We start from the raw sequence: 21,895 nt of genomic DNA, 5'->3' as shown, positions 1-21,895 counted from the left end.
ATTGCTCTTTGCTAAGAAGCTATTGTTTCTTTTTGACCATATTAATTGAAAACAATCACAGTAAGGTACTTAATAGTTACCAGAAATTATTTAATATTGAGATAAAAATGGCTGCATTGGACCTTTTTAAAGACTGTGTGTGTGTGTTAGTGGACTAGCTTAAACCTGTCCCTCTCTCCCTCCAGTTACTCCTACCTACAGAGGTACGTAAGTGAACAGACCATCAGTAACAGAGAAGAGTGTTGGCTGCCACTCATCTATTACCGAGCCTCCTTATTGGCTACTGGGGCTGAGGGGGAGGATGCTGTGTCCTTCATCAGCTCTGATACGCTAAAGCAGCCGTCTCCAGCCAATCGCTCACGCTCTCCCTCTGTCAGACACAGCCCTACTGCTGACGGTAGGTACTTTGATATCATCAGACAGGGACCATCTGATCATGATACCCACCATGACATGACTTCAATGATTGATTGCGCTTTGTATAGGACTTATTCTTGCATATTTCGTTTTCAGAGTGCCATAAAAGGCTGGCAAGATCGTTATGCTCACAGAACGTATTCGATTGAGCTGACTGATAGGGAAATGTATATTGTCTTTGATAGGAGACATGAGGTCCCCGTCTGCTCTCACCTCTACTGACACCAAAGTAAGGAGGCCCCATAAAGCCAGCAGCAGCACAAGGTAGCAACCCTAACACTAATCCCAGCCCTAACTGTAACCCTGAATTAAGTGGAATGGAGATGGAACTAATCCCAACTCTGGCCAAGTTTTTGCTCCTTTGAAATACTTATTTCATCCTGTTTTACCTTGAAGTAAAGATGGAAACACTGTCTTCACTCATTCAATCACGTACAGATCAGTGATTGCTTCCCCAGGAAGGGATGCATTTAAAAAAATATATTCAAGCAGGGCTCACTGTCTCTAACCATAGAGTATAATTGTTCTATTAATTATATTTCTGTCTTTGACCCTGTCTGTCTCAGCCCAGAGGACAGGAAGCCAGAGGTTGAGCTTGGTCTCATCGTCAGGGAACCCCCGCCGACCATAGTGATATCAGAGGAGCCGTCCCACGCTAATGAGGAATTGGATGTGGACACCGTGGAGGTTGCCCTGTGAACTGGAAGATGGATCAAATAAAATAATATTTGTCACATGCTTCGTAGACTAACAGTGAAATGCTTACTGGCCCTTCCCATCAATTCAGAGAGAAAGAAAATTGCGAAATAATAGAAAAGTTAACACGTAATAATAAATACACAATGAGTAACGATAACTTGGGGTACCAGTACCGAGTCGATGTGCAGGGGTACAAAGTAATTGAGGTAGATATGTACATATAACCAGGAATAAAGTGACTAGGCAACATGATAGGTAGAACAGTAGCAGCATCGTATGTGATGAGTATATGAAAATGGATGGAAGGCAAAGAAGGACTTCATATGTGTAAGCAATATGACAAAAATTATCACCTTGCCTATCAAAAAGGAAGTGGATGTAGTACCATATTGCTTATAACTCCAATACCTATTGATATCTACACAGGTGGCTAGGGGTCGTGTCTGGAGAGGGATGGAATAGAGGGCTGGACATCTGAAGGGAGTAGAGAAACACCCTTGTACGCATTTTAGTTATCGAAAGGGACAATAGTATTGCGTCCTCTCCTTCATTTGCACTGATTTGAAAGATAAAAAAATAGGATGGGTGAAAGTAATATGGTGGATGCCTACCCGTATGCTTTCCCCCGTCCAGATCCAGATGTAGGAAAGGAGACAAGACATGCAAGCCGCTTTAGTCTATTGAGACAGTTGTCGTCCATATCAATAGTCATCATTGTATTTCCAGAATGCATGACATGGTTGGAGTATTTTTCTGTAACCTTATTTAAACCAACTCTCAAAATACAAGTGGCTCTTTGAAAGTTTTTTTTTTTTTTTACCAGCCCATGTGGACAAAATCATTTGACGGTCTTCCTTAGAGAAGATGCTGTACCAATGGTAGGTTAAGACTTTACTTACACTGGGTATACCTCTGTATTTTCCTGGAATCAATGATGTGGTGCATTATGGATATAAGCTCTTTTTATTTGTATTGAAAGTATTGAAACCAATGTATCTGCTGGTGCTGTTATATTTGACCCATAATTGGGCTTCGCTCTTGGGAAAAGTACGTCTAGAGACTAAAGAATGATAAAAATTGCTCTCTCAAGCTTGAAAGAATAAGTACCAAGTACAAAGCACGACTCAATTGTTTATATCAACAGCTTTTAGGAAAGCTAATGGGCTCGTTTTTACATAAACACTAAAAAAGTATGTTAATGAAAATACATGTTAACTTGAAAATCCTCAACTTAAATAGTAGCAATGCTATTTTGGTGCCAACGTATTCATTTTGATTGTAAAATAAGCATATGGTGTGTGTATTGTATAAGGGGTTAGGGTTCTAAGGTTATATAGACAATGATTATCAATGAGTCAGGTTGTTGTAGCAGTATTGTACAATATTGAACTGCAGATGTGTCCTAGCCAGTAATGATTGTGTTATGGCTTAGCTAATGTAGGTGAGATCTGTCTAAGTAGGATTGTTATTGATGACAAACTCACCACTGTTCATTTGTTGTTCTAATGGAAATGTGTGTGGTCATAGTAACTGATCAGACCTGTTTTAATTGACTTTTGTGTCATTGGAAATACCATAATCAACCTATAAACATTTGTTTACCACTCAACTTTGAACTGTTCCTTCCATCAAATATTACTCGCATTCAATTTTCTCTTGCTTCTTTCTATGAAGAAATGCCACAATATTATCTTTTTAATTCTTTATTTGAACAAAACATACATTTAACTTCCTGTATGAAAGTACATTGTTATAAAGTACTTTGTCAGATAGAAAAAAAATATTTTGTTTAAAACATCTGACCAACTATTATGCAACACAGCAAGCACAAAATAAATATTTACAGCTATTTATAAATATTTCTAATAATTTATAACCCCATCTCTCACACAAAAAAAGCATATGATAGAAGATGTTATACTGATGAACTCATTATTGTACAGTTAGAAACTGTGTGTCTGCCTTGCCAGGCATTTGGACTGAGCTCCAGCACTCTACTACCCCGCCCCTCCCAGCAGGTAGACCATACCTTTTTATTTTGCGATCGGACCAGAAACGACTCAATATGGTTAATATCTCTGGAATGTTGAATTAGCCAATTCCTAAGAATGATTAACAAAACAATGTTTATCGTTGATGTGGTATATTAACTTAATAATTCAAGTGTGCCTCAGTGAGCTTCAGTGTGTCTGCAGTGTCTCTAGTCTAATTGTTACCAAATTGTTTCATGCTGTGATTGACCCACCTAAAAGCCTCTCGGATCTCCTAATGACGTAAATGTTTCACGCTGCGACCCACCCAAGGCCTCCTGAATTGCCTCGCGAGCCACCAAATAACAAAACTGATGTTTGTAGTCACAACCAAGAAGTGTTGAGCCAGGACCCAGTAGGAACCAGCGTTTAACCAATTGACGTATTTTTAACACCACTGCTAAGATGATGGCAGCACCTTTTATCACTCTGTTGCAACAATGTGTCTGTACCTTAACTGATTTTTTTTTGAGGCCATGGACTGAAGTGTCCTCTACTTAAAGGTGAGAGGTGGTAACGGCACCTGCATCGTTTGGCAGATAGAGATGCTACTTCCCACCACAGAATGTGTCTTCTTCCTGTATTGCCTAGTGTCTGGTGGGCGTTTCCTGTTCCTGTGGTTGCCAGCTTCACACTAAGGAACCATGTGATGTTTGTTTGTCCTGTAGTTTGGTGGGAGCGCTTGTTTTCATCCCTAGTTTGACGAGCGTCCGTGGTTCAGAGTTAGCCGTTTGACTGTCCCTCACTACTGTGTGATCGTGTCTGTACGGTTGTTTAGTGTGAACGTTTGTGGTTCTGGTTTGGCATTCAACTGCTCACACTGCTGTTTGTCCTGTATCCTGTAGCCGCTTCTTCTCCCTGTTTTGTTGCTCTCCCAGTGCTGGTCATTCAAAGTCGTCCTCATCCAAGTCCAGATTGCAGTGAGGGTTGGGGATCTCAAAGAAATGTCTCTTCTCTGTCCTCAGACCCAATTCACTGGAGATGGGACTCAGAGCATTGTCATACCTGCAGAGAATATATGAGCGAGAGAGAAGTTCTTTCAACATAGTGAAATAAAAGCATTGCATTGGAATAAAGTACCTATATGACAGACAGGACAAAAAGTGGTACAGTAGATAGGCAGGGATCAACTCCATGGAGGACCTACCAGTGTTCAAGAGATAAACAGGTGAGGCCACAACAACAACAGGAGGAACAACAGGTGGGAGAATACAGATGGTGAAGAGTTCTACTGAGAGTGCTGAGGAAGGGATTGGTTTTGAAACACAGCTGCCATATCAATTCCATATCAGCCTGTAGCCCCTCCCTACCTCAGAGTCCTAGGTGTTGAAAGAATAGAGTGTAGTTATGGCAAAAAATACACCCAAGCTTATCAGAGGACAAGGTGGAGTGCTTACCATGTACACACACACAGGTACCTATCCACTACTACTTATCCAAGTCTTTTAGACACAAGTGCCTAGAGGCTACGGGTGGAGAGAGTGAAGGAGGAGTGAGAGAGAGCCTACACCCTGAGGATAGACAGACAGACGCCCTGCTCTCTTACCTGGCCAGGTAAAGCAGCCTCTCCCTCATCCTACCCAGCTTGTCTTTAGAAGTGTGTGGTGTTCCTAAAACCGCCACACAATAGCCTGTTAACAGCCTTATCCCTCACACTGGCCCCCTATCATCATTCTACACAACCACAGCAGTCCTCCTGAAGTCAAGCCACTACAAAGAAAAACTTGCCATACATTACGTCTACAGTGATAATCTAAGAGCTTATAAAAGATGCTTATGGAAAATGACAGATGACTGACTTAGTCACTAACCCTGGCATTCCTACTACAGAAAAGGTCAAAGCACAAATTATCCTTCTGGACAGCACAGTCAGAGTTGGTCCCCCAACCAACTGTGAATTCAACTATTGACTTTCTCCTTTACAGAAACTGATGGGAAATTGGTCATTAAATCAACAAGAGGCATCTGCGATTCTGTCTGGTAAATGATCGAACACTGGTTATGATTGCACTGTTTGAGTGTAGTCAGTCCGTCCGTCAGTCTTACCCGCCGTTGTACTGATCGGTAGTAGTCTCCTCGGCAACCAGGATATCGTACTCATCCGCTGCATATTTCTCCCAGTCCGAGATCTCCTGGCCCTCTGTCTCGGCCTCCTTACAAACACACAACCAACAAAACTCCATTACCCCACGGCCTCAGGACCTATGAGGTCATATCCTGTCATCCCGGCATAATAATAACATCCTGTTGTAGTCAATAGTTACCCTTACAACAGAGAAGGGGTCTTTCTGCTCGTGGTCCAGGTACTTCTCGATATTGAAGAAGGTGTCATAGAAGATGTGGGACAACTTACACTGCTTCAGGTCCCGTAGGGTGATCTTTCCTGGGGGAGAATAATAATCAAAAAAAAAAATGCCCAATCCAGCTGCATTTCAAGGTTTAGTGGTGCTCCCAAACCTAGGTCAAATAAATGTAAAATACCTGAGCTGTGCTTTATTTAGTTTACATGGTACATTGGAACCAAAGCTTCAGTCTAAAAATGCTACACGCTGGAACTAATAGCTACTTGTGGCATTAACCTAGGCTAGCATTCATTGTTGTGTGCTGGACTCCGCCGTAGTGGTTAGCCCTCCCAACTCCGGACCACATACAGTGCATTCGGCCAATATTCAGACCCCTTTCTCCACATTTTCTTACGTTACAGCCTTATTCTAAAATTGATTAAATAAATAAAAAATCCTCATCAATCTACACACAATACCCCATAATGACAAAGCGAAAATAGGTTTTTAGAAATGTTTGCAAATGTATTACAAATATAAAACAGAAATACCTTATTTACAAAAGTATTTAGACCATTTGCTATGAGACTCAATATTGAGCTCAGGTGCATCCTGTTTCCATTGATCATCCTTGAGATGTTTCTAAAAATAGATTGGAGTCCACCTGTGGTAAATTCAATTGATTGGACATGATTTGGAAAGGCACACACCTGTCTATATAAAGTCTCACCGTTGTCAGAGCAAAAATCAAGCCATGAGGTTGAAGGAATTGTCCGTAGAGCTCCGAGACATGATTGTGTCGAAGGCACAGATCTGGGGAAGGGTACCAAAACATTTCTGCAGCATTGAAGGTCCCCAAGAACACAGTGGCCTCCATCATTCTTAAATGGAAGAAGTTTGGAACCACCAAGACTCTTCCAAGAGCTGGCCGCCCGGGCAAACCGAGCAATCGGGGGAGAAGGGACTTGGTCAGGGAGGTGACCAAGAACCAGATGGTCACTCTGACAGAGCTCCAGAGTTCCTCTGTGGAGATGGGATAACCTTTCAGGAGGACAACCATTTCTGCAGCACTCCACCAATCAGGCCTTTATGGTAGAGTGGCCAGGCTGAAGCCACTCCTCAGTAAAAGGTACATGACAGCCCGCTTGGAGTTTGCCAAAAGGCACCTAAAGGACTCTCAGACCATAAGAAACAAGATTCTCTGGTCTGATGAAACCAAGATTGAACTCTTTGGCCTGAATGCCAAGCGTCACGTCTGGAGGAAACCTGGCACCATCCCCACGGTGAAGGATGGTGGTGGCATCATCATGCTGTAGGGATGTTTTTCAGAGCCAGGGACTCAGAGACTAGTGAGGATTAGTGTTGCACGATATTGGAAATAACTGACATTGCGAGAAAAAAAAAAATTCTGCGATATACATTGCGATATGAAAAGATACAGGATGTATGTATGAAAAATTCAGTTTGCAAACAGCGACTTTTCAGGTGGAAGTCCTCATTAGTAAAGTGTACATCAGACTTATGTAGGGCTCCGTTGTCCGGCTGGACCACAAGTTCGTTGTTGCTGTATAATATTCCACTTGTGACAGCTCTGTTTCAACTTGTGCCTTGCATTTCTCGTACAACTCTGGGATGGCAACTTGAGAAAAATAGTTGCGTGATGGCATTACATACCGCTTGTCAAGCGACCGGATCATGTTTTTAAAACCCTCTTTGGTAACCGTGTTAATTGGTACCATGTCTTCGGCGACGTGAAATTTTATTGTATGGTGTAATACTGGCAAAGGCATCCAAAATAGATTTTTGCTTTGGAGGGCATTGAGATGCTTTGCACTCGTCATACGAAGATTTGTGGTGCCGCCTTAAATGATCAAACAAATTGGTCGTGTTGCCTCGTGTTGTGGCAACAATTGCAAGGCACTCTCGACAAAGTACCTGTTTTTGGTCTACATCATCCTGTCTGTAGCCGAAATATTTCCATATAATTGACGATGCATTTCTTTTTGCAACCAAATTCTCCATGTCGGTCTTTTTTGCCTGTTCCTCGCTCATCATTTCGTCACGCGCAAGCAGAGCCTGCATGTCAACCACATGCAGCAACGAACTCCGTGTTTAAAATAATAATAATAATAATAATAAACTGTGTATCCAATAACCCATGAATCGGAGTAAATTATGTTATATCAGACAAATATAATGCTAGATTAACATTTGAAAAATATATATAGTAGACTGCTATATGTTTACCTTACTAAATCGCACGTTCTGCGATGTGACTATTGCGGATGCATACATCGCAATGTCGATGCTGAAACGATATATCGTGCAGCCCTAGTGAGGATTGAGGGAAAGATGAACGGAGCAAAGTACAGAGAGATCCTTGATGAAATTCTGCTCCAGAGCGCTCAGGACCTCAGACTGGGGTAAAGGTTCACCTTCGAACAGGACAATGACCCTAAGCAAACAGCCAAGACAACGCAGGAGTGGCTTCGGGACAAGTCTCTGAATGTCCTTGAGTGGCCCAGCCAGAGCCCGGACTTGAACTCGATCGAACATCTCTGGAAAGACCTGAAAATATCTGTGCAGCAACGCTCCCCATCCAACTTGACAGAGCTTGAGAGGATCTGCAGAGAAGAATGGGAGAAACTCCCCAAATACAGGTGTGCCAAGCTTGTACCGTCATACCCAAGAAGACTCGAGGCTGTAATCGCTGCCAAAGGTGCTTCAACAAAGTACTGAGTAAAGGGTCTGAATACTTATGTAAATTTGATATTTCAGTTTATAATTTTTTATAAATTTGTTTTGCTTTTTGCTTTGTCACTATGGGGTATTGTGTGTAGATTGATGAGGGGGAAAAAAACAATTTAATCAATTTTAGAATAAGGCTGTAACGTTACAAAATTTGGGAAAAGTCAAGGGGTCTGAATACTTTCCGAATGTAATGTATACCCCTGGCGACGTGGCTGTGAATCCTGCCTCCACCCATCTCATCTGTCTGTCCCTCTACATGTATCTCTTTCTCTCATTTCTGACAATGCTGTCAAATAGATACAAAATACGTAAAGAGGTTGGAACCCTTTGATTAGTCATCGTCTTTCATTCAGCGCAGTATTACTATTTAGCCCAGTTGCTGTGATGTACTGGTGTGTGTGTGTGCTTGTGTATGCTAACTCTTTACTTCATTGCTAACACGTATATCTTGTCTTGAGGGACTGACATTCTAAAATGTGGTTGTGCAGGTCAGTCTGCATGTCACTATGGAACAAGTTTATCATGTGTGTTTAGGTGTCTGACCTTCGACCTCCGGCTTGACCAGGTCCAGCATCTGACAGAGACAGTCCTCGAAGGGCAGGGGCTCGATTGCCATGGTCTCCAACTTCACACACTGCTCCTCATAGAAATACTCCAGCTCGTACATAGACAACACACCGTCCCCATCCAGGTCCATACACCGGAACCAGTACTCTATACTGTGGAGGGAGAAAGAGAGAGACGGGCAAGATACACAGGATAGAGTGGTGTCACCAACACACAAATCAGTACTCTATACAGAGCGGGGTGGAGACTGTTCAAAATAATTCTAAACAAAAATTATATTTTGTTTCAAATGTGAGACTGGTGTTACTGTATGTAGTACCTGGTGTCAGTCTTCTTGTCTTCTTCAGAGATGAGGAACCAGACAAAGTCAGCGTAGCTAAGCCTGCCGTCTTTACGCAGATGTCTATCCCTGGGAGGAGAGCGATGGGTAGGGCAACACTCAAACACACCACTCTCTTACTTCACCTTCAATTCTATCAAGCTTTATTTGCAGGGAATATTTGTTTATTTCTAGCAAATAGCAAAATCTACACAGAGCTTTAGACAATAGTAGATTAAATGTTGCATTTATCTGAGGAAAAACACACAGGGGGCCCAAGCCAACCTCAACTCAGTGAAAGGAGTCGATACAGAACACAGTGTGGAACGTCATAACAGCCATTAATTAGTCCATGTCTCTTACCTGGTAACTGTCCCAGAAAATATTCTTTCAATCATCTTGTGGGAGATAGCTGGAAAACACGGGAGAAAAAACCTTTACAAACTAGGCAAGATAACAATGTGATGCGAGTTACTGTATAAAAGGTATTTCATTATAGATGTGATCCACAGAACATAAATCCAGCTCTTTGGGAAGTAAAGTGAATGATGTAACTGTGTTAACCTCTCCTTTATCATTTCCATACCATAAATACAGCAATTTCTGCTTGTAGGGGAGATCTATAGGACTAATAAATGGAGCCAGACATGGCGTCATCCAATTCAACCAGGATATTCATTTGGGGGGTGGGTGGGTGGCGTTAGGCCTATTGCCCCATTGATCTTCTTTCCCGTTTCCTTCATGACCAGGAACATATGGAGTGGTGTGTGGGAGCAAAGCACTTGGACATTAAGGTAGTCTTGGTCATCCTCTCTCTGTGTGTGTGTGTGTGTGTGTGTGTGTGTGTGTGTGTGTGTGTGTGTGTGTGTGTGTGTGTGTGTGTGTGTGTGTGTGTGTGTGTTTACACCTTGGTCGTTGTGTCAGACCAGAGGGGTATGTCACGAAGCTCGCTAGCGCTTTCCAACTCAACGGTTATCCCGAGTTTCTTTCAGAATTGAGCTTGTGAACTCCTCTATATCCCGCTTCGTGACATACCCCTTAGCTTTCTTTTGTCTATGTAGAGGTCGTGTGTGTGTGTGTGTGTGTGTGTGTGTGTACCTTGGTCGTTGTGTCGGGCCAGGTCTCTCTGGTCTATGTATAGGTCATGGTCTGTGTCCAGCTCCCAGAACTTGCAGTAGATGACGTAGAAATGTTCATAGGAGAAGAACTCTGTCAGCTGGTTCACGTCCTCCTCCTGCTCTAGCAGGGCCACGTTCTGTTGGACCAATCAATTCATCAATCAACCAGCCAATCAATCAAACAATCACTGGTGACTTATTTCACACTTTTCACAGATAGTGACGAGGACAATGTCACTGTATCTCTTGATGGGAAGAAACCATTGGAGGAACCAGACTCGACAAGAGGGTGGGCCCATTCGACTTACAGCATTACTGTAGATGTGACAACTGATCGGTTCCATGTCAAAGCTCCCTTCCTTCCTACCTGGAGAAAGCTGCTTTTCCTGAGCTCTGAACAGCTGATCCTGCCTGACCATGACCTGTTCACATTGTAGAATATCCTCTGGGCAACCTGCAGACACAACACACAGCTTTAATAGCCCCCAGTACACTCAAAATATCATTTAAACTCATCCACAGAAAAAATCTGTATATGACACCAAGGCTTCAGAGTCAGTCACGGAATCCAATTAAGATAGGACACATTTGACATCACATTCAACATCACACGTTAACCTCTGTAGACATGCCAAGTGGTATGGTTTGAAAAATGCCAAATGTCTTTTGGTGTGGTATGTATAATGACTTACTGTGGTGATGTAGCGTGAGTGGAAGTCGGACGCCTCCTTCAGGAAGGCCAGGCCTGTGTGAGAGTTCACCACATCCTGAACAACACAGACAGGAGGTTAATAACATTACAACAAGGCCGGGGAGAGGTCCAGAGGACTAACTGGGCCTTGCCACAAGACAAGCACCAGAGAGACAATCAAACATACAACAGTATGTCAAATCACTCTCTGGGGACTCTGGGGAGTTCGTAGCAGAAAGACAGACCCCATCTTCTGCTCTGCCTGTTGGAGAGATGTTGAAAGGGCATGACTAGCTCAAACCCCATATTCAAGATCTGTTAGATGTATTGGAACTTCAAAAAGGTGGCTTAAAGTCAAGCGGCGTCCATCCATATAGCCGCTCCATCTGTTGTGTAGATCCAACTATGCATTAGGAGAACTCTGCAGACCGCAATGGCAGATGAATGGAAATAATCTAATTGGGAGGACAATTGGATTGCACTTTTGAAGTATAAAAGCATCTAACAGACTCTTATCCCTTTAAATGGCCGGCATGAGTAGGGGACATGCTGAAGACATTGAGACCATGGGAACAATAGGAGACCAATGGGAGAAGAGGCCTGCTGTTATATAGCTGCTCATATTCTCCATGTTGGACCACCACACACAGACACTTTCATGTGGTGACTGGTGAGCTGAATCTCCAATGAACTGTACATTTATCCATGCCATGAAAATCACTCATGCCTCTTCTCCCATTTTTTTACCCCCCTGTCTACCAGAGGGGTGAAAGGAACTAAACATTGATGTAAATGAGAAGGCGGCTGTGAAATTAAAATAGCTTTATTTTGAGGCGGTGCGCCCCCCCTTGACCCTTCCTGTGAGAAATTAAATCATAGAAAAACCCATAAATCACCAGGGTGAGGAAACTGGCGTGGACAGTCACATCTACTCGGCGCCAATCTTTCCTTCATTCATCACAACGGTCAGAGCCCATTCGCCCGGCGCCGCAATACAAATTAAACGGTGAGTGCCAGAAGGCATCTCCTCCCTGTATGCTAACGGGTGTTTTGTCGCGGCCCATACGGCTCTGCCAGCATGAATATCAATCAGCCCAATGTGGGGCAGATACGGGAAACCACCAGGTAGGTAGGCAGACAGCAGGGTTTACGTTAGCCAGTAATTGACTATTGGCCGATCCTGTCACACACCCTTTTCGCACTTTAGCACCATTCTCTCACTCCTTGACACTTCCTTACGTGCATGCACCTGCTGCTGAGGAGAGAGCGAGAGAGTAGCCTTGTCCTAGGCTATTGTTGATTGCTATGATGGAAGCCTTTTTCATTGAAGTAAAATTAAAGTTAGAGAGTATGCCTATAGTGAAAAGGTTACAAGGGGAATGTCCTCTGTATGGAAACGTTGTAATATTGTAGTGGACAAAGATGAGAAGAACGTTGGCGCGAACAAATGCAGGCTACTGTGCAACTCGCTATTCAGGTAGGATGCAATTTTTGAACTTTAATTAATAAAATAATATATACAAAATGTAAAACATGTTTTATCGTTATAATTATTGTATCTCATTGTTATTATTGTACGCCTATTTATTAATCTAAACCAGTTCTTTAAATATTCAAAACATGTTTTGTTTCATTCTGTTGAGACATTATCGTTTGCTAAATTTAAATTCAATCTGTCTTTTTAATTGTGTGCTCCGTATTTCATTTAAGATACAGTTGAAGTCGGAAGTTTACATACACTTAGGTTGGAGTCATTAAAACTCGTTTTTCAACCACTCCACAAATGTTTTGTTAACAAACTATAGTTTTGGCAAGTCGGTTAGGACATCTACTTTGTGCATGACACAAGTCATTTTTCCAACAATTGTTCACAGACAGATTATGTCACTTATAATTCACTATATCACAATTCCAGTGGGTCAGAAGTTGACTGTGCCTTTAAACAGCTTGGAAAATAAAATAAAATGATGTCATGGCTAATTGACATCATTTGAGTCAATTGGAGGTGTACCTGTGGATGTATTTCAAGGCCTACCTTCAAACTCAATGCCTCTTTGCTTGACATCATGGGAAAATCAAAAGAAATCAGCCAAATAAATTGTAGACCTCCACAAGTCTGGTTCATCCTTGGAGCAATTTCCAAACTCCTGAAGGTACCACGTTCATCTGTACAAACAATAGTACGCAAGTATAAACACCATGGGACCACGCAGCCGTCATACCGCTCAGGAAGGAGACACGTTCTGTCTCCTAGAGATGAACGTACTTTGGTGTGAAAAGTGCAAATCAATCCCAGAACAACAGCAAAGGACATTGTGAAGATGCTGGGGGAAACAGGTACAAAAGTATCTATATCCACAGTAAAACAAGTCCTATATCGACATAACCTGAAAGGCCAGTCATCAAGGAAGAAGCCTCTGCTCCAAAACCGATATAAAAAAAGCCAGACTACGGTTTGCAACTGCACATGGGGACAAAGATCATACTTTTTGGAAAAATGTCCTCTGGTCTGATGAAACAAAAATAGAACTGTTTGGCCATAATGACCATCGTTATGTTTGGAGGAAAAAGGGGGGTCTTGCAAGCCAAAGAACACCATCCCAACCGTGAAGCATGGGGGTGGCAGCATCATGATGTGGGGGTGCTTTGCTGCAGGAGGGACTGGTGCACTTCACAAAATAGATGGCATCATGAGGAAGCAAAATTATGTGGATATATTGAAGCAACATCTCAAGACATTAGTCAGGAAGTTAAAGCTTGGTCTTCCAAATGGACAATGACCAAAAGCATACTTCCAAAGTTGTGGCAAAATGGCTTAAGGACAACAAAGTCAAGGTATTGAAGTGGCCATCACAAAGCCCTGACCTCAATCCTATAGAACATTTGTGGGCAGAACTGAAAAAGCATGTGCGAGCAAGGAGGCCTACAAACCTGACTCAGTTACACCAGCTCTGTCAGGAGGAATGAGCCAAAATTCACCCAATTTATTGTGGGAAGCTTGTGGAAGGCTACCCGAAACGTTTGACCCAAGTTAAACAATTTAAAGGCAATGCTACCAAATACTAATTGAGTGTATGTAAACTTCTGACCCACTGGGAATGTGATGAAAGAAATAAAAGCTGAAAGAAATAATTCTCTCTACTATTATTCGGACATTTCACATTCTTAAAATAAAGTGGTGATCCTAACTGACCTAAGACAGGGACTTCTTAATAGGATTAAATGTCAGGAATTGTGAAAAACTGAGTTTAAATGTATTTGGCTAAGGTGTATGTAAACTTCCGACTTCAATTGTAGGTTTTAGACCGGTTGTAAAGTTTTAAAATGTCAGCCATTTTCTTTGGCCAAATTAAGTTTAAAACTGTAATGTTGTGTTTGCCGCAAAATAATATCCTGCTCGTTTTTTCCCTAAACAATGGCTTGACTTGCTTTTGATATTACCCTAATAAAGCTTAAAAACAATTTGTGAAGGTTTGGTGTGGTGTGGCTATTAGGCTTTTATATTGCAGGCCTACGATATGAAGACGGAGCGCACTGGCGCTCCAACTGACTCTGACAGTAAAATTTGAGGTGAGGAAGAATGTTTTAAGCATACCAGAAATACTGATATAATTTAACAATATAATACTTATCATTGTAAAAAACATTCTGATCGAAAATGTATACATTTGCCTCCTTCTGTATGCCAATATTTGTATAGCAGACGCAGTAGTATCTGACAAGGATAAAGACATGCATGTTGGTGTCGTAACATGACGCCGGCATATCTCTATCTCTCTGGGGCTAGGCCTAAGCTTCTCTTCCTTATATATATATATATATACACACACACACACACACAGTGAGGGAAAAAAGGATTTGATCCCCTGCTGATTTTGTACGTTTGCCCACTGACAAAGAAATGATCAGTCTATAATTTTAATGGTAGGTTTATTTGAACAGTGAGAGACAGAATAACAACAACAAAAATCCAGAAAAACGCATGTCAAAAATGTTATAAATTGATTTGCATTTTAATGAGGGAAATAAGTATTTGACCCCCTCTCAATCAGAAAGATTTCTGGCTCCCAGGTGACTTTTATACAGGTAATGAGCTGAGATTAGGAGCACACTCTTAAAGGGAGTGCTCCTAATCTCAGTTTGTTACCTGTATAAAAGACACCTGTCCACAGAAGCAATCAATCAATCAGATTCCAAACTCTCCACCATGGCCAAGACCAAAGAGCTCTCCAAGGATGTCAGGGACAAGATTGTAGACCTACACAAGACTGGAATGGGCTACAAGACCATCGCCAAGCAGCTTGGTGAGAAGGTGACAACAGTTGATGTGATTATTCGCAAATGGAAGAAACACAAAATAACTGTCAATCTCCCTCGGCCTGGGGCTCCATGTAAGTTCTCACCTCGTGGAGTTGCAATGATCATGAGAACGGTGAGGAATCAGCCCAGAACTACATGGGAGGATCTTGTCAATGATCTCAAGGCAGCTGGGACCATAGTCACCAAGAAAACAATTGGTAACACACTACGCCGTGAAGGACTGAAATCCAGCAGTGCCCGCAAGGTCCCCCTGCTCAAGAAAGCACATATACAGGGCCGTCTGAAGTTTGCCAATGAACATCTGAATGATTCAGAGGAGAACTGGGTGAAAGTGTTGTGGTCAGATGAGACCAAAATCCAGCTCTTTGTCATTAACTCAACTCGCCGTGTTTGGAGGAGGAGAAATGCTGCCTATGACCCCAAGAACACCACCCCCACCGTCAAACATGGAGGTGGAAACATTATGCTTTGGGGGTGTTTTTCTGCTAAGGGGACAGGACAACTTCACTGCATCAAAGGGACGATGGACGGGGCCATGTACCGTCAAATCTTGGGTGAGAACCTCCTTCCCTCAGCCAGGGCATTGAAAATGGGTTGTGGATGGGTATTCCAGCATGACAATGACCCAAAACACACGGCCAAGGCAACAAAGGAGTGGCTCAAGAAGAAGCACATTAAGGTGCTGGAGTGGCCTAGCCAGTCTCCAGACCTTAATCCCATAGAAAATCTGTGGAGGGAGCTGAAGGTTTGAGTTGCCAAACGTCAGTCTCGAAACCTTAATGACTTGGAGAAGATCTGCAAAGAGGAGTGGAACAAAATCCCTCCTGAGATGTGCGCAAACCTGGTGGCCAACTACAAGAAAAGTCTGACCTCTGATTGCCAAGAAGGGTTTTGCCACCAAGTACTAAATCATGTTTTGCAGAGGGGTCAAATACTTATTTCCCTCATTAAAATGCAAATCAATTTATAACATTTTTTACATGCGTTTTTTAGTAAAACATTTTGTTGTTGTTATTCTGTCTCTCACTGTTCAACCATTAAAATTATAGACTGATCATGTCTTTGTCAGTGGGCAAACAGGGGGATTGTGGAGACCAGGTCATCTGATGCAGCACTCCATGTGTCCAAACTTTGACTGGTACTGTATATGTATACAGATATGCACACACACACACACACACATAGTGTGGGAAAAAAGTATTTGATCCCCTGCTGATTTTGTACGTTTGCCCACTAACAAAGACATGATCAGTCTATAGTTTTAATGGTAGGTTTATTTGAACAGTGAGATACAGAATAACAACAAAAAAATCCATAAAAATGCATGTCAAAATGTTATAAATGTATTTGAATTTTAATGAGGGAAATAAGTATTTGACCCCTCTGTAAAACATGACTTAGTACTTGGTGGCAAAACCCTTGTTGGCAATCACAGAGGTCAGACGTTTCTTGTAGTTGGCCACGAGGTTTGCACACATCTCAGGAGGGATTTTGTTCCACTCCTCTTTGCAGATCTTCTCCAACTCATTAAGGTTTTGAGGCTGACGTTTGGCAACCTCCACAGATTTTCTATGGGATTAAGGTCTGGAGACTGGCTAGGCCACTACAGGACCTTAATGTGCTTCTTCTTGAGCCACTCCTTTGTTGCCTTGGCCGTGTGTTTTGGGTCATTGTCATGCTGTAATACCCATCCACGACCCATTTTCAATGCCCTGGCTGAGGGAAGGAGATTCTCACCCAATATTTGACAGTACATGGCCCCGTCCATCGTCCCTTTGATGTGGTGAAGTTGTCCTGTCCCCTTAGCAGAAAAACACCCCCAAAGCATAATGTTTCCACCTCCATGTTTGACGGTGGGGATGGTGTTCTTGGGGTCATAGGCAGCATTCCTCCTCCTCCAAACACGGCGAGTTGAGTTGATGCCAAAGAGCTCGATTTTGGTCTCATCTGACCACAACACTTTCACACAGTTCTCCTCTAAATCATTCAGATGTTCATTGGCAAACTTCAGACGGCCCTGTATATGTGCTTTCTTGAGCAGGGGGACCTTGCGGGCGCTGCAGGATTTCAGTCCTTCACGACGTAGTGTGTTACCAATTGTTTTCTTGGTGACTATGGTCCCAGCTGCCTTGAGATCATTGACAAGATCCTCCCATGTAGTTCTGGGCTGATTCCTCACCGTTCTCATGATCATTGCAACTCCACGAGGTGAGATCTTGCATGGAGCCCCAGGCCGAGGCAGATTGACAGTTCTTTTGTGTGTCTTCCATTTGCGAATAATCGCACCAACTGTTGTCACCTTCTCACCAAGCTGCTTGGCGATGGTCTTGTAGCCCATTCCAGCCTTGTGTAGGTCTACAATCTTGTCCCTGACATCCTTGGAGAGCTCTTTGGTCTTGGCCATGGTGGAGAGTTTGGAATCTGATTGATTGATTGCTTCTGTGGACAGGTGTCTTTTATACAGGTAACAAACTTAGATTAGGAGCACTCCCTTTAAGAGTGTGCTCCTAATCTCAGCTCGTTACCTGTATAAATGACACCTGGGAGCCAGAAATCTTTTTGATTGAGAGGGGGTCAAATACTTATTTCCCTCATTAAAATGCAAATCAATTTATAACATTTGTGACATGCGTTTTTCTGGATTTTTTTGTTGTTATTCTGTACCTCACTGTTCAAATAAACCTACCATTAAAATTATAGACTGATAATTTCTTTGTCAGTGGGCAAACGTACAAAATCAGCAGGGGATCAAATACTTTTTTCCCTCACTGTATATATATATTTATATGAATATCATACAGTGGACACCTAAACATATAGGCCTATGCATGCAATGCCCTGATGCATTTAGTGAGGTGGACAATTATTGTTTCAGCAAAGTAAAAACCAATAAAACAATAGGCTATAAAGTTTTGCATATGCTACACATCGAAACACAAGGAATAGTGTTTTTGTAATAGGCTGTTTTCAAAGGAAAACTCCACCCAAAAACTCTCTTTCGGTATTTGTTTCATTAGTCCATTGTTGATAGTCCCAAAATATTTTGCATGTCAGCAATCAAGTTTAAGATATATAACTTTCAAAATACATAAATACAGCCGGTATGACGCATTTGGCATCATATGATGCTGTGTTTGGCATCATATGATGCAAAATGAATCATATCGGCTAGCATCAAATGATGCAAAATACCCGAAGTATTTCTGCATTTTGGAAACTTGATTGCTGACATGCAAAACAAATACCAAAAGATCATTTTGGGTGGAATTTCTTCTTTAAAGACATGTAAATGTGGCTCATTTGGCCAATAAAATATTCCCGGTCACTTGTCCGGTGCCAGAAAACCCTTGCACACAGGCTAACCCCTGAAACCCTGGCAGACAGACTATACAAACGGCCAGCACAGCAATACTCAACTCAGGGATGTGATTGGCATAATATTTTGTTTGTTATAAAGGGGATAGAAGAAATACAAGGTACAGTTTTTTCTCTGATAAATCTACACTGAACAAAAATATAAAACGCAACATGCAACAATTTCAAAGATTTTACTGAGTTACAGTTCATATAAGGAAATCAGTCAATTTAAATAAATTCATTAGGCCCTAATCTATGGATTTTACATGACTGGGAATACAGATATGCATCTGTTGGTCACAGATACCTTGCAAAAAGGTAGGGGCGTGGATCAGAAAACCAGTCAGTATCTAGTGTGAACACCATTTGCCTCATGCACTCCTCTTCAATGGCTGTGCAAAGTTAATACATGTCGATCCAGAGCATCCCAAACATGCTCAATGGGTGATTATGTCTGATGAGTATGCAGGCCATGGAAGAACTGGGACATTTTCAGCTTCCTGGAATTGTGTACAGATCCTTGCAACATGGGGCCGTGCATTATCATGCTGAAACATAAGGTGATGGCGGCGGATGAAAAAAAAAAATGGCACGACAATGGGCCTCAGGATCTCGTCACGGTATCTCTGTGCATTCAAAGTGTCATCGATAAAATGCAATTGTGTTCACTGTCTGTAGCTTATGCCTGCCCATACCATAACCCCACCACCACCATGAGGCACTCTGTTGACAACGTTGACATCAGCAAACCGGTCGCCCACACTGCCATCTGCCTGGTACAGTTGAAACTGGGATTCATGCATGAAGAGCACACTTTTCCAGCGTGCCAGTGGCCATCGAAGCTGAGCATTTGCACACTGAAGTCGGTTACGACGCCGAATTGCAGTCAGGTCAAGACCCTGGGGAGGACGACGAGCACGCAGATTAGTTTCCCTGCGACAAAATTCTTCGGTTGTGCAAACCCAGTTTCATTAGCTGCCCAGGTGGCTGGTCTCAGACAATCCCGCAGGTGAAGAAGCTGGATGTTGAGGTCCTGGGCTGGCCTGTTTATACGTCGTCTGCGGTTGAGGCCGGTTGGACGTACTGCCAAATTCTCTAAAACAACGTTGGAGTCAGCTTATGGTAGAGAAATTAACATTCGATTCTCTAGCAACAGCTCTGGTGGACATTCCTGCAGTCAGCATGCCAATTGCATGCTCCCTCAAAACTTGAGACATCTGTGGCATTGTGTTGTGTGACAAAACTGCACAGTTTAGAGTGGCCTTTTATTGTCCCCAGCACAAGGTGCACCTGTGTAATGATCATTCTGTTAAATCAGCTACTTGATATGCCACACCTGCCAGGTGGATGGATTATCTTGGTAAAGCAGAAATGCTCACTAACTGGGATGTAAACAAATTTGCGCACAAAATTTGAGAGAATTAATTTTTTTGTGTATATGGAACATTTCTGGGATATTTTATTTCAGCTCATGAAACATGGGACCAACACTTTACATGTTGGTTTATATTTTTGTTCAGTATAAAACACCACTAAATGGAATGAAGTCCTCATGTTTCTTAAAAATAACTACCACTGGACCAAAATACCCCTCTCCGGCCTGCCCTGCCCCAAAGAACCCCCTCCTTGCTGCTCTTCCCAGTAATACCCCTCTCCCCAAACTAGAATCCCACTCTCTCTCCCCGGGTGGCTGTGTGTATGCTGTTCCTATACCTGCAGGAATGGAATAAAGTCCTCTTGTTCCAGGTAATTACAGCCAGGTTTGGCCAAGAGGTGCACAAACTTAGACACGTCGTCGTGACAGGTCTGCAGCATTCTGGGAAGGAAAGAGGGAACATATGGTTTCAGGGTTTTCCAGGGTCTCGCTCTCTCCCTCTTTTTCTCTCCATCAGAGAACACTTCAGAGCGAGTCTGAAATGATTCACCTCTGAAGTGGCAGTGCGGGTTAATACATTCTGAAATTAGGATTCTGAATTGACGCTGGGTCATTCTCAGCTCAGAGTGTTACAGCAGTGACGATGACATAATGGAACATTCTGTTTTGAACCCCCTCAGAGCCATGAGGTAATGTCAGAGGCCATTCCACTTCAATTCTCTAGAGGCTCACACATGATTAAAACAGTACGCTTACAACACACAACCAAGAGCACAGTCCAGTAGAGTACAGTACATCTTACTTTATCCAAGAGAAACACAGACAGTGCGTTTGTAAAGTATTCAGACCCATTGACTTTTTCCACATTTTGTTACGTTACAGCCTTATTCTAAAATGGATTATATAAAAAATCCTGAGCAATCTACACACAATACCCCATAATGACAAAGCGAAAACAGGTTTGAAATTTTTGCAAATGTATTAAAACATAAAAAAACAGAAATACCTTATTTACATAAGTATTCAGAACCAGGTGCATCCTGTTTCCATTGATCATCCTTGAGATGATGTTTCTACAACTTGATTTGAGTCCACCTGTGGTAAATTCAATTGATTGGACATGATTTGGAAATGGAAACACCTGTATATATAAGGTTCCACAGTTGACTGTGCATGTCAGAGCAAAAACCAAGCCATGAGGTCGAAGGAATTGTCTGTAGAGCTCCGAGACAGGATTGTGTCGAGGCACAGATCTGGGGAAGGGTACCAAAACATTTCTGCAGCATTGAAGGTCCCCAAGAACACAGTGGCCCCCATCATTCTTAAATGGAAGAAGTTTGGAACTACCAAGACTCTTTGTAGAGCTGACTGGCCGCCTGGCCAAACTAAGCAATCGAGGGAGAAGGGCCTTGGTCAGGGAGGTGACCAAGAACCTGATGGTCACTCTGACAGAACCTTCCAGAAGGACAACCAGCTCTGCAGCATTCCACCAATCAGGCCTTTATAGTAGAGTGGCCAGACGGAAGCCACTCCTCAGTAAAAGGCTCATGACAGCCCGCTTCGCTTGGAGTTTGCAAAAAGGCACCTAAATACTCTCAGACCACGAGAAACAAGATTATCTTTGGCCTGAATGCAAAGCGTCACGTCTGGAGGAAACCTGGCACCATGCCTACGGTGAAGCACGGTGGCAGCATCATGCTGTGGGGATGTTTTTCAGCGGCAGAGACTGGGATACTAGTCAGGATCAAGGCAAAGATGAACGGAGCAAGTACAGAGAGATCCTTGATGAAATCCTACTCCAGAGCGCTCAGTACCTCAGACTAGGGCGAAGGTTCACCTTCCAACAGGACAACGACCCTAAGCACACAGCCAAGACAAAGCAGGATTGGCTTCAGGACAAGTCTGTGAATGTCCTTGAGTGGCCCAGCCAGAGCCCGGACTTGAACCCGATCTAATATCTCTGGAGAGA

At 42.7% G+C, this 21,895-nt stretch overlaps 2 protein-coding genes across 2 annotated transcripts in view; one reads left to right on the top strand and one right to left on the bottom strand.

Annotated features, from left to right (window-relative positions):
- Positions 1-2,723, top strand: part of LOC311130098 (cohesin subunit SA-2) — a 64,787-nt gene extending 62,064 nt beyond the window's left edge. Inside the window, 3 exon segments of the mRNA XM_084162769.1 lie at positions 186-397; positions 603-681; positions 984-2,723. Of these exon segments, the coding sequence (XP_084018895.1) occupies positions 186-397; positions 603-681; positions 984-1,116 (424 nt within the window). The 3' untranslated portion in view covers positions 1,117-2,723.
- Positions 2,724-2,825: 102 nt separating this feature from the next.
- Positions 2,826-21,895, bottom strand: part of LOC311129913 (serine/threonine-protein phosphatase 2A regulatory subunit B'' subunit beta-like) — a gene marked incomplete at its 5' end in the record, with an annotated part of 36,190 nt that continues 17,120 nt past the window's right edge. The window contains 10 exon segments of the mRNA XM_084162456.1: positions 2,826-4,151; positions 5,193-5,299; positions 5,411-5,529; positions 8,723-8,898; positions 9,066-9,155; positions 9,429-9,477; positions 10,164-10,320; positions 10,551-10,637; positions 10,876-10,950; positions 20,265-20,367. Coding sequence (XP_084018582.1) covers positions 4,031-4,151; positions 5,193-5,299; positions 5,411-5,529; positions 8,723-8,898; positions 9,066-9,155; positions 9,429-9,477; positions 10,164-10,320; positions 10,551-10,637; positions 10,876-10,950; positions 20,265-20,367 — 1,084 coding nt within the window. The 3' untranslated portion in view covers positions 2,826-4,030.

Source organism: Coregonus lavaretus (genome assembly GCF_964263955.1).
Source record: "Coregonus lavaretus genome assembly, chromosome: 5".
Classification (NCBI taxonomy): domain Eukaryota; kingdom Metazoa; phylum Chordata; class Actinopteri; order Salmoniformes; family Salmonidae; genus Coregonus; species Coregonus lavaretus.
The sequence above is the reverse complement of the archived record's forward strand: the minus strand, read 5'-3'. Positions and strand labels throughout refer to the sequence as shown.